The sequence below is a fragment of the Homalodisca vitripennis genome, chromosome 2, assembly GCF_021130785.1.
Source record: "Homalodisca vitripennis isolate AUS2020 chromosome 2, UT_GWSS_2.1, whole genome shotgun sequence".
In the NCBI taxonomy this organism is placed as follows: Eukaryota; Metazoa; Arthropoda; class Insecta; order Hemiptera; family Cicadellidae; genus Homalodisca; species Homalodisca vitripennis.
The window spans coordinates 101,038,706-101,052,302 of record NC_060208.1 but is presented as its reverse complement, the minus strand read 5'-3'; the positions used below and the strand labels follow the sequence as shown (position 1 = coordinate 101,052,302).

The window sequence follows — 13,597 nt, the reverse complement described above, 5'->3', positions numbered from 1 at the left end:
TGGTTAAAGATGCTAACAAGATGGCTTGGGTCTGTGTGAAGCTGTTTAGATCACTGCTGGCCAATCAGAGTGGTCAGTTAACAATGGCGAACTGAGGAATTTTTCTTATTGGTCAGAGTGAGGAAGAAGGGTTTTGGGTTTGAGGTTTTAGAATTTGATTTAAATGTTCCTTTATTGCTCTTATAATTAAAAATAATAATTTAGAAATATATCGGATTATATTAAAAGAAACGATCTTTAGGTATTCGGACAAGTTTTTTTTTTTTTTTAATATATAAGCATTGTTTGGTAATAGTTAATGGCTTCTCCTGTTGTACAAGTGCTTAAATATACTTATGCTAAGGTTCTAAATTATTATATTGTGGGTGTGGGCATTATTAAATTCGTATTCCTTACAAAAATCTACTATAGGAAAGTATAATTTGTTTGGTTCTTAAATCTAGAGATTATTAAATATATTATATAAGAAGTCTTATTTTAATGCATGGGCAAGTGTTTGATTTGAAAGAACATCGATTTTGTCGGTAGGATGTTACTTGAGATAGGTCAGTGGTCACTGTCCAAGATGGCTGCTATTATTACACCAAACCTCCACTGTCGATTGCTCCCTTTTAGGTTATCCCGAGCATTGAAAGAAATTATATTCAAAAATCCTTTTGTAGATGATTTTTATGATCCTGGGTGGTAATTATCTATATACTGGGTCCTTTTCGCTATTAAATGTACTATTATTCTGGTATTGACAAATATTGTTAAACTAGGCTCTAAATTATGTTTGTTTATAATTAACTACAGGATAATGGTATTTAATATCTAATAAGTGATTTTTTAACATATTTTGGTGATGTTCAGAGCTATATTACATAATATTATAAGAAACTAAATAAATCGAATCTATTTGTCATTGTGTCAGGTCTAGGGTTAAAATTCAATTATGGTTAGGCCATGTTGAAATTGGATAGACTAGTTAATATTATAATTATTTTTGAATCTTCTTATTTAGGTACATGTTTTCTTATAATTAATATTGTTTTGGAATGTGTTTGCATGAAATGATGATATTATGTTGTGTCTTAACTAATAGTGGTCTTAGGCCTATATTATGTAACATGAAAATCTGAATTAAACTTAAAATTAACCTATGAAATTAGAAATAACTGAGAACAAATCTTAAAACTAAACAAAATCTTACATTTAACAACTTATATATATAAACTTGGTTAGTCTTTCATTTAAAAAAATGTAATAAGGCCATCCACATTTTGATGGGAGGATGGATATATTCCTTACAGAGACTGTTTCTTTAATTTGACCTCTTTCATTGGGGGGGGGGGGGGTGATAAATAGTTCATGTTTATTTTCATGGAACTTTCTATGTTGTCTATAAAGAATTTCTCTAGAGATTCATCAGTACCCAATTTCTTAGCTGTAACAGGTGGTCCTCTTTGCACTTTCAAGGCATTTGCATTTCCTGTTGTTTTTCCTTCCTGACTCGTCAATATAGACTCCAGAGATGGTTTCGTTATGGTGGTCTTTTTAAGGAGGGCATTAGCTTTTGCCATCTGAAGGGAGACACTGTAGTGGTTCTCTTCCACTTCTTCAGGATTTTTCATCTTGGTTATGGCATTATGTTTAAGGTGTGTCTGTTCCACAGAAGTGCATATGTTGAGGGATGCCGGTGGAGTAGTCCTAGCAAGTAGCTCAAGCTTAATGCTCAAACTCTCCATCAATTGCTCCATCCTGCCCTGGCCGGACCTCAGCTGCATCACTTCCAGAGACAGAGGTGCAAGATGTTCTTAAATAGTTGTTTCTCTGGTTTGTGTTTCTGCATCTGCCACAAGTTTTGATTCCAGTGTCCTGTTGTTTTCTCTCAGTCTCAATTTATTTATTTTCCTCTGACATTCTGTCAAGGCGTACAGGTTTGGCTGGTTCCTGAAGTCTGGTGGTGTGGGCTACATTCTGTCAAGGCGTACAGTTTTTCATTACAGGTTTGGCTGGTTCCTGAAGTCAAGTGTGTTCTTATGTCTGTTAAAGAGTTCTCCAGTTTTTGTTGGCAGGTTTGATTGGTTCTTGAAGTCAGGTCTACCTCTGTCAAGGTGTTATTCAGTTTTTCATTACAGGTTTGTCTGTCTCCTGAAGTTAAAGTATTTATAGCTATGGTATTAACAGCTATCTTCATCTGATCAAGTTTTGTTTTGATACCGGACATTTCAAATAGGAGGGATGAGGGAGGACTATCTTTGATTATTTCGGCTGGAGGGGAAGTTTGTGTCTCGGAATCATGAAAAGTCTTGGTTTCTTGATTTTTAATTTTCTTTTGCAGAGTTAAAACAGTTTTTTCAAGCTCTGCTATTCGTTTTACATAGCTATCAATGAGTTGACTGAGTTGTAAATCATGTTCCTCATGGATAAATTGCGCTTCTTGGCAAAGTTTCTTCTCTTTAGTGAGCTGAGCTTCAACATCTGCATTCAGTTGTAGATTTTCAATTTTATGTAGATGTTTCTTTTCTTCATTTCCCATTTCTTCAAGTTTTTCTTCCATAATGCTCAGTTTGGTCTTTAGCTTGAGTGTTTCGTCTTTTAAGAGTTCATTTTCTTCTACTAATGCTGATCCAATTTTTGCTGCCATTTCTAATTTATCCTCCCGACTGTTCAAGTTTTCTAAAAAGTTATTTGCAATGAGACTGTTTTCTAGTTCCTGAATGGTATCAGAGCTATTTAGAGAGAGTGAGTCAGTGAGTACTTGAGTGAGAGAGTAAGATATGATTTCAAAATGACTTTAAAGCAAACTATCTTTCACAGCAGACAGCTGCAGGAATTGTATTGAGTATCAGACACATGTTAGTTTCACACAATAATACCTCATAGTTACCACTGAGTTTCAGTGAACGTGCACAATTTTCCCCCAAACAATTCGTGATGGTTCTAAGGTTTCATGTCATTAAGACACTAAAATTCTTTACCTAATGTTTGTTGCAGGCAATAGATCAAGATCTCAGAGATTTCCTCAATGCGAGTGTCACAGAAGGCTTGTTCAATCGTACAGTGGTTCTGATCTTGGGTGACCATGGAAACCGCATCGACCCGATTCGTCTCACTGATGTTGGTCGGATTGAAGATCGAATGCCGATGGTATCTGTAGTCATGCCTAAATGGACTGATAAGATCTATCCAGGTTGGAGGGAGGCATTGCAGAAGAACAGTAAAAGATTGTTGTCAAGTTATGACATACATGGAACATTTTTAGACGTTTTATCGACGTTGCAGAAGCCAGGATCTATAGATGTCCAAAGTGTTTTTGAATTTGAAAAACTCAAAGAGACCGGTTTAGATATTAGATGGGCAAAACATTTCAGTGCGAAGAGTCCCGAAATGTCCTTTTTCCAACCAGTTCCACTCGACAGAACCTGTTCCGAAGCAGGAATTCCGGACTGGTTCTGCGTCTGCCAGACTGACCAGGAGAAGCTTTCATTGGACGATGCCAGGAGTATATCAGCGGCACAAACTGTTGTGAAGCACTTCAATGAGGATTTATTACATGGACTGACACAATGTGCAACACAAGAATTGACTGCAGTCGAGTCGGCAGTGATGACACAACACAGAAAACACACTAGTGAATACAGAGTACAAGTTATGTTCCGTACGAGGCCTGGTGATGGTGTGTTTGAAGCGAGTGTTGATGTGAAAGTTACAGATGGGCGAGAGGAGAGGAGAGTTGTGGGGGAACTTTTGCGGATCAATCGTTACGGATCACAAGCGGACTGTCTACCAGCGGAATTGCGTGCTAATTCTACAATACTACGTGGTGTATGTTACTGCAAGTAATTGACCTACATTCCTCGTGTACCTGGGAGACTTTCATTCTCACATTCTAATTAGAAATGAGGTTCAGCCTTATTCTAATTTATACTGATTCTTTAATTTCATCTATAAGCGTACCAAGAACATGTTACACATTTAAGTATCATATTTATTACTTATATCATTTAATAGTATTAAAAACATACTTAAAAAGCTTAAACAATAATTTTAAAAGAATGTAGAAACAAATTAAAACATTTATTAAATTAGACATTTCAAAATAACAAAACAATTATTTTAATAGTAAAAGTTCAACAATCTGAAATAATGTGATTGTTTAATGCGTCAATACTATTTCAAATAGTATCTTACTTGTATGTTTTTTTGTTCAGAAAATTAAAAATATGAAAAAAACAAGTTACCTTTTTTCAAAGGTAATTTATTGTAACAAGGCTGGTTTTAGTAGTCTATTAAATGCACAGTTTATGTTGAACTGAAAACATTACTTATATTACCAAGAACAATATCGCTTATAACCTAACTAGTCAGTATTTTTAAGTAAACTGTTTTTTTATATATAAATGTAAGAATTTTAGTGTTGGTATATGTGTAACAAATTAGATCTTTCAGACACAGGTCATATTGTTTGTTATGAAATGAAGTTCATTGTTTTTTTTTTTAGGATTTTTCTCTTTATTTACTGAAAGTTAGAACTCTTAGTCAACTTGCATAAATGTCAGTTGTTTGTGATATTGGTCAATAAACTAGTTTATAGAAATATTTTTATACATCTGTGTGACTTAGACTATTTACATTTAATATTGAAAACATGTCTGTGAAATCACATTTCTGCACAGATCTAGCAGTTAATTGGAAATTATTTTTGCATTTAAAGTGATTTTCATGAATGAACAGTTACAAGCCAATAAGAGTATTACATTATTTGTCATAATATACAGAAAATGAAAAGAAGCAAATACATTTATAAAACACAGCATTATTGATTTTTTTATAACTATTACAGGCATTTGCTTAAAAGAGTCTAAAAAAGGATATGCAGCAAATTTTTAGTTGCAGCCTTTTTATCAGTCAATTTTCTACTTAAATATAAAACTACAAGACTATGGGCTAACCTACACCCCTTTCTTCTAATATCATCAACTGCCTGTCTTATACATCAAAAAGTCTATATAGATTCACATCTGTTTTTGTGAAGATTATTGATAATTAAATGTACAAAGTTGAAGTGTTTGAGCAAGTTAAAATCTTTTCACTGAGTAAATAAATCAAGGACAGGCATTAAATTAACAATATTTTAATTTAATGGTGGTAATTTATAACCTTAAGTCTTTCCAAAACTCCATGTATGCTTGCTTGGCAGCTTGTACAGAATATAAATTGCTTTCTGTGTAGCCACCACGGTTCCTGCTCTATTATATTTATAATTATTTATAAAATTCTAAAGTTTTGGTCACTTAAGATCAGGCTGTCTACACAGTATTTTATACGTTGAAGTAATCTAAATGTTGTCAGGCTTTAACTGGTTTAGTTCAAAAAAATTATAGAACGTTTAATTAAGTTAACAACAATGTTGGAGTTATTATGTTTGACTTGTCCCATTAATACGATAACGAGCTGTGTTGTGATGCCTTGCCTGTTTTGTGCCTTTGCAAGGGACCATGCATCTGTGACTTGTCAATGTTACCAATAAATCATCTATTTCTTTACATTGTCTTCTTTCTCTCCACACTATACCTAAATCATTGAAATCTATTGAAAAATATGAAAGTGATCTGTAAATAAGAAATCTAAGCTGATTGTATAAAGTGTTTCACAAAAGCTGCTCTACTTGATAGCAAAAATACGTAACTGACGGAAAAGTTCAAACTCATAAAATTATACAAGATTTTAGTACAAATGGTATTTTAACTAACATAGAAATAGTAAACAGTTTAAAATGGTGACAAAATGCTCAGTATGCTATATAAGTAAAGACACAGAATACGTATTTTATTCTTACTAAACCCGAGGAAAAACTAAAAACTATTGAGTAAAATAATTGGAATAAAATAAGAATCCAAGTGTATATCATTAAACAATCCTGTTTTCAATGTTCATATCGCTCATCTTGCAACAAGATGACATTTCGGTACCAAAGTTTGACATTTTTTAAATAACACATTTAATGAATGGATTGGTTGCCATGGTACAACCGATTGGCCTGTGCTCTCGCCAGACCTGATATCTTGACGAACTCAGAAACCTAATTAGAAATACATTTGAACTTGTTAATAATGATAAACCTTTATTGCTAAAAAAAAATTATGGTTGCCTGTAAAGTCGGTTTTACGGGCGAAGATTTTACGTGACAACGTCTTTTTCTCGGTAGAATATTTATTGATATGAATATTATTAAATTGCACAATAGGAACAAGGAATTGAATGAAAATAAGAATTGCACAAATTTTAACTATAGAAATATATTTTGTTTACTAAAACATTGTACATAATTTGAAATTAATTAAAATTTGTTATTGTAAATGGTAAAGTTGAATAAAACATTTACTAAAATTGGAATTTGAAATTCTTGCTAAACACAGTTAAATTCTAACTCCGCGCGTGGTGATTGGTCGGTTTAGTTCGTTTGTTTGGTCGCACTGTTATGACAGGTTAGAGGTTATAATTTGTTATTTTAAATGTTTGACTAGCAATACGCGCTGTTTCTTCTCAATCGACTGAATTACGATTGATTGCAGAGTGATTTAAACTAATAATTTACTTAATACTATCAACATTTGTCAATAGTATGACATAACCTATAAACTCAGTTTCTCAACTTTTGTGTCAATCTAACAATTAATCAATCAATCATAGTTTACGATAATGAAATATCAGTGTACAATTATTTACCTTTATTGTTGTAGTTGTTGTAAATGACGAATCTAAGCACTCCACATTTTCACGAATAAACATAGTTATCTGCTTTATCCCGTGCGGCGGACCCACAGTTATCTGCTTTATCCCGTGCGGCGGACCCACTGGACGGGCATCGTAACGTTACCGGGCGTTACACTTTTTCATGAGTGACTCCGAGCCGCAACCTAATTTAAGACGTTGTCACATCAAAATTTGTGATTCTGTTCTCAGTCGTTGTATGAAGTGTATACAAAATCAAGGTGGACATTTCAAACAACTATAACATTGTATGGTAATATGTAAGTAATTTCATATAATGAATTTGTGTTCTTGCCTAAAAGTGTTTTATTCAATTACCTATAAGACCTCATTGTAATAGTTTTTAAACATCTTTTAAGATCAGAAGTATACTATTATACATAACAATTTATTATTGATCTTGAACAAATGTTAATAATCGTTTCTAATAATAAGTTAGATTTCATTGTTTCTAATGACAAGATAAGTACTTAAATATTATGTTTCAAATTTTTATATTTCAGATAAATTCCATATACAAACTAAACATGAAGACATCTCTCTCTCTCTCTCTCTCTTTAAATATTTAAACAATTACATTTTTCTTTACATAATTAACTGGAATAAATGTCTTGCTCAAATTAAGGACAATTTACATATCTTATATAACAAACTATTAATTTGATCGGTGTAAATGATTTTTAAATTGATTGCTTTAAAGGGGAGTTGGGAGCTCCATTTAAATCAATGTTAATGTGTCTAACTTTAAGGAACATTACAAAAAACTAAAAGATATAGCAAATTAATATAACACACACATTTCTGCACATTTAATCACTATTTTTTTAAATGTTGTATCTGATTTATATTTTTGGCAATTTTTTAGAAAATTGCTATAAATCACAAAAAAGTCAATTTCATCTGGAAAAAAATATGATTGAAACTGTCTTTTTCCCCATGTTAATATGTACAGATAAATGCACTCTACAAATAAAAAATATATACTGGCCTATCATTTATAGTTTTAAAAATAATATATCTAATTATACAAAAAATAAATTTTTGGAAAAAGTCAATTTAATCATCACATGCAGTAACCATAGAAACCAAACTCACATTAGTGCATTCCTGCCCCATATCGAGGATTGTTAGGGTCCTCCTCTGCTTTATAATCATCCTCTAGCCTCTTTCTCTTCTAAATGGTCTGTTATCAACCCTTTTTTTCTATTTCATTAACTGCTTTTTTTGCTTTTTTGATGCGTACAATATCCACGTCTTGAAGCACTGTTACACAGTTTGTCTCAGGTGTAATCCCCAGCTTAGTTAAAACTTCACATCTGGCTATATTTCCTTTATTGAAGACAGCAACAGCATCATATTACCCCCAATTCCAACGTTGTCAGCATAACAAAAGTGCGCTTGGGTATATGTGCCCAAATCATGTTGTTGAGCGATTCACTTTGGTTTTGTGTACTCATATGTAAACACTTTTTTAGCAGTTCTGGGTTTGACAAATCCTTAAAAATGGGCTTTATTTGCCCTATAACAACAGCTAGAAGTGATCTTTGAGACAGTATTTTACCTTATTTTGAACGGTTTTCATGTACTATCACCAAGTACCTTGATCTTTGGGGCACAGCCTGTGTGCTGGTTCAGAATCAGTTGAAATCAGCCTAAACAGCCTGTTTCATCTTATTTAGACTGTCAACATTTCTTCTAATAGCAAGCCCATAATAAGTTGTTATCTGCTGTATTGCCAACCCTGTCAACCATCCTTGGCCGCCTATTGTTTTTGCATCAGAAAGTGTTAGTTTGCCAAATTTTGTTTTTAGTGTCCTCAATCTGGTGCTCATCCTTACACATCCTGGCTTACACATTCAAGTTTTTCAATATTACATTGTGGGCCATATGGCTTGAGGTTTGCAATGGTGGTATAGGCAGCTGTGTCGCCATCACCAAGATATTTGTCATATCTGACATTACGGAGCTCTTCAGAACGCTGAAAAATATTTTTTACACCAGCTACCTCCATGCCACCACTAGAACCTTGGTAGTTAGCAGCACAGGTTTGTTCATGCTTTTTCTGAAGCCTAATTTTGCATCTGCAAGATTTGCTTAGTATTTCATCATCTACTACCTTTCCAGATAGCAGATACTACACCATTGTGCAAGATATGGCCTCTTTTTTGCCTTTTTGTCACATACCATCCAATGCTATGGTAAGGTTAGGTTTATAATTTGTTGGTGGGTCTTCCTCACTTTCCACTTTTTGTAAGGCCACAGCCTATTCAGCAGCTTGTGTCATGGTACCTAAACTCACCTCTTTGACAACATTTCGTAAGAGTACATTGTAAGGCTTAAATTCAGTGGGGTATGGCAAATTCATGATACCGCAGAACTGTTTTGTTGCCTGCTCTCCCAAGCCAACACTAGTCGGACATTTACTTCAGTCTTGCCTGAATCTAAGTCGATTTTCAAAGTACTTATAGTTTAGTTAGTTTGACAGCAGTGTTCAAATAATAGAAGTCCAGTGAGCTAGGGAGGTTACTACAATACACAATGCACTGAAATATAAGATTGTTACTGACTTTCAACTCATTTTATCTTTCTACTCTATGAATAAAATGTCACATGTTAAATCTTTTGATTGTACTTAGTTTGTTTAAAAATGTATTTATCCTGCTATTTTCTCATTGCCAATATGGTTACTCATAATACCAATGTAAAAATATTTGTTAACACTCGGCCAATTCCATGGAATGCCATGTACCATCATCAAACTAATTGTTACCTATATAGAAAAGAAGCTTCTTGCAAAATTTCAAGTCAAAGTCTTTATTGCACATTACATTTGAACATTATTACAATTTGTAATACAAACAGGTGCATTGTCATAATTTAATAAACAATGTTAAATTTAAAAGTAAAACAGTGAAATTGAGCTTCTTCAAGATGTTTTAATGGTGTTGGCAAACTATTGTACACACGAATACCCATATATAAAGGACTTTTCTCTAATAAGGTAGTTTTATGAATTGGAAACAACAAAAGATCCTTATGTCTGGTGTTATAGGTATGCTGGTTTGTGTATGAACTATAAAGATTTGGATGTTTGTGGACCAGATTTAAAATGTCCAATATGTATAAACATGGCAGTGTAAGTATTTTTGCTTTTTTAAATATAGGACAGCAGCTTTCTCTGAAGTTTGCTCTCATCATTGCTCTTACCACTGCTTTTTGTGCCATGAAAACTTTTTCAAAATCAGGAGATGATCCCCATATTACTATACCATACTTAAGAATTGACTGAATATATGCAAAGTATACAATTTTACATGTGTTTATAGATACGGATTCTACCAAAATCTTCATTGCAAATCGGAACGAACTCAATTTGTTTACAAGGTGGTTTACATGGCATTTCCAATTTAAGTTTTTGTCAATTTTGATACCTAAAAATTAGTGAGAGTCCACTAGATTTAATCCAGAATTTTCTAAGAAGCTATTACCATTGTTACTAGGTCTGAAATTTATTATATTGGTTTTAGTTTGATTTAACAGAAGTCCAGTAGAATTAAACCAATTTTCTAACAACTGAAGAGTTCTTGTTATAGATTCCTCCATATTGAAAAAGTTTTTTTCTGTAATAAGAACATTTGTATCATCTGCAAATAAAATAAATTGTTTGTTTGGTATGTCGATTGGTAAATTATTAATATATATAAGAAAAAGGGTAGGCCCTAAAATAGAGCCTTGAGGGACACCATAAAAAATATTTTCCCAATCTGATGTGACTCTATGCGAATTCTCATTGATAATGGTTCTTTGTTTCCTGTTATTTAGATATGATTGCAGATAATCCAAAGCTAGACCCCTAATTCCAATTTGATATAATTTTGAGAGGAGCAATTTATGATTTACGCAATCAAAGGCTTTTGATAAGTCACAAAATATACCTGCGGTATACTTTGACTGATCCAAGGAAGTTGAAACACTATTTACAAACGAAACCATAGCTAACTCTGTATTTCTGTTCTTTCTGAAACCATACTGCTCATCACATATTAATTTGTTTCTTTCTAAAAATTTTGTTAATCTAGAATGTACTGCCTTTTCAAAGACTTTTGAAATGTTGCTCAATAAAGAGATAGGTCGATAGTTTGAGATGTCCTTAGGGGAGTCTTTCTTTTTATATACAGGTATGATTTCAGACAACTTTAGTTTATCTGGGAAATGTCCTAAGAGGAATGACTGGTATATTATCCTGGTCAATATTGGGCTTATTATTTTGGACGAAAGTTTCAGTAAAGATATGGGTATGCCATCCCAGCCACATGCCTTACTATTGTTTAAACCAAGAATTATCTTTTCTACCTCAGTAACTGATACAAAATGAAGAAAATCTAATTCTGGTAGTTTGTTTACTGATCTAGCATTAATGTTATGTGTTTGTACTGTTTTTGGTATATGTAGCGTATCAACAACGTTAGCAAAATGGGCATTAAACTGTTCAGCAAGTGCACGGGGGTTTCTTATCTCATCGCCATTAATGCTTAAAATGATTTTGTCATCCCTGCTACATTGTACTCCTAGCTCTTTTTTCACAATGGCCCAAGTGGCTTTTGACTTATTTTTTGCATTGATTATAAACTTTTCATTTGCTATAATTTTTGCTTTGTTTACTACTTTTTTAAAACACTTTTTGTAGTTCTTAACATAGTTTTGGAATTTTGGATCTTTGTTTATTTTGGCTATGACATGTAACTCTCTTTTTCTCTTAGCAGACGTTTTTATACCTTCCGTAATCCATTTTATTTTTTTCATATTATTTACTAAGTCTGTAGGTCAGTTTGTTTTCGAGATAGTGTGTGGACAGGTAGACAGCAATGAAATTTGTCCAGCCTCTCGAGTAATAGGCTTTGCTGTTTTCTTTTAGTTGCTTAGTCAAATAATTTGCATATACTAAAAAAATACAGAACTCAATACTTGGGAGAAACTTAAAGTTTATGAACCATTTCAAATTTATGAGCTGAATAATGATATATAAAATTAATAGCTCTAGTACAATTCCACCTGTCTCTTTTCTTTTTATTAGAGGCTGATCTCCTTTAAAAATCCTCTAGGGGAGATTGAAGCCACCTGATCCAAGATCACCTTTTATTAGTAGATAAACTGGAACAGTTACTATAGGTTAGTTGACTGTCTGTCTTAATGGAATATGGTTCTGAAATCTGTTATAAGCCTATCAGTTTTTTTTTATAATTAATTTGTTTTAATCTTTAAAACCTTGACTGAGCACCTTTGGTCTGCCATTTGCACTAATGGCTTTTGCTGAACTTTCTTACCACCAAGTATTATGTTCTCTGAAGTTAGGCTGTGTCAGCTTTATATTATGTCCCTAGTAGAGCATTGCATTGCAATGTTTTAGCAAAGTGACAAATAGATTTTCAGAGTATCAAATAAGCCGATATGAGTAAAATTGGATTGTATTTGAAGTGACAACTAAAGAGTCACAAGTTAATCATAAGAATTGTAGTGTAAGACAAAGCAAACGTCGTTAATAGTGTTTGGAATTTTTACGGATTTTGTTTTAAGACCATATCACGAGACGTGGCTTCTGATATTTAGAACCAGGAAATCAATTACATAGTTTACACTCATAATTATTGATTATAATCTTTGTTTGCGAAATAGTCAAATCTTTAGAGGACTCTGAAACTTATCGAGCTGGCAGCGATAGTGTAGGGTCTTGTTTTTAATCCAGCTAAGTGCACGGTTTTATCTCTTATTCCGGCTGGCAGTTACAGCTCCATGTTCACTTTAAAAAGTAAATTTATTCCCCCAGATTTCTGTCTCTAGAGAAATGGTGTTTCCTTGGCATGGACTTCAAAGCGGAATTGGGGCTTTACAAGGTGAGTGGGAAAATTAACTTTCATCATGACTAGATAACTGAGTTCCTTTAAAGTCATAAGAGAGCTTAAAATGTTGCTTTCAATTCTAATTTCTTGTCTTTTATCAGGAACGTTTGATAAAATAACATTAGGAATGTTGAGACTGCTCTCATTCAACGATGACTGGCCGCCTCAAGATATGGATACCTTATTTCCCTGCTTACAGATTTTGACAATAGGATAGGTGTTCCCTCATCTGCGTGTTTTCACCATATCCGATTTGAAACATGGCATGTTGCAAAGCAGGTATACATCATCATCTCTGCTGAGTATGTACAGCAGTTTCTTGTTCCAATCAATTCACAAGTGAATAATTTAGACTCAGGACGTCCTACATGAGAAGGAGGAAAGTAACTGTACTCAGAACTGCGATAAATAATTATTAAGTGCCATTACTCAGTTACTTGGAACAGTAGAAAATAACTCTTATTGCTTATCTTAGGAAGAAGTGAAGAATCGTAGCACTTCATACAAGAGTTTTGAATATGGACAGAGCCTGAATATCACATCATCAACTGAGTGGATAGTTTTCCTTGGAATCACAGGCCAGGTTTATGTTCAATTTTACATTTGTATCATCAGCCTTCCAGTAAAAGGTGACATTAGATGCCCAATGCTGAGTCGATTGCAATGTGTCAGAGACATCATCCTACTGTATGTAACGCAATGGCTGCACCTTTATCTAATAGGACTGTTGCACAAGGGCAGTTGTTTAAAGGTTGTAGTTCCTTTATTGGATAGTTTGCATGCTATGAAAAAGCCAAGTTTAGAAACAACAAGTCATTGAGGATAACAAGTCTCAAATATACAATTTGTCCACCAATAACATCCTTTTTTATTTGTGAACTCAAAAATCTGTGTTTACAGTATAACATTTTCTTTTAATAAGGAAATTCATAGGCATGACA

General features: G+C 33.3%; 1 protein-coding gene across 3 annotated transcripts in view; it reads left to right on the top strand.

The window, feature by feature from the left end:
* Window positions 1-5,531, top strand: part of LOC124354454 — a 116,390-nt gene extending 110,859 nt beyond the window's left edge. For all 3 annotated transcript variants that reach the window (XM_046804909.1, XM_046804910.1, XM_046804911.1), the window contains one exon: window positions 2,980-5,531. In XM_046804909.1, the coding sequence (XP_046660865.1) occupies window positions 2,980-3,828 (849 nt within the window). In that variant the 3' untranslated portion in view covers window positions 3,829-5,531. The remainder of the gene's footprint in view (window positions 1-2,979) is intronic.
* The last annotated feature ends 8,066 nt before the right edge of the window (window positions 5,532-13,597 follow it).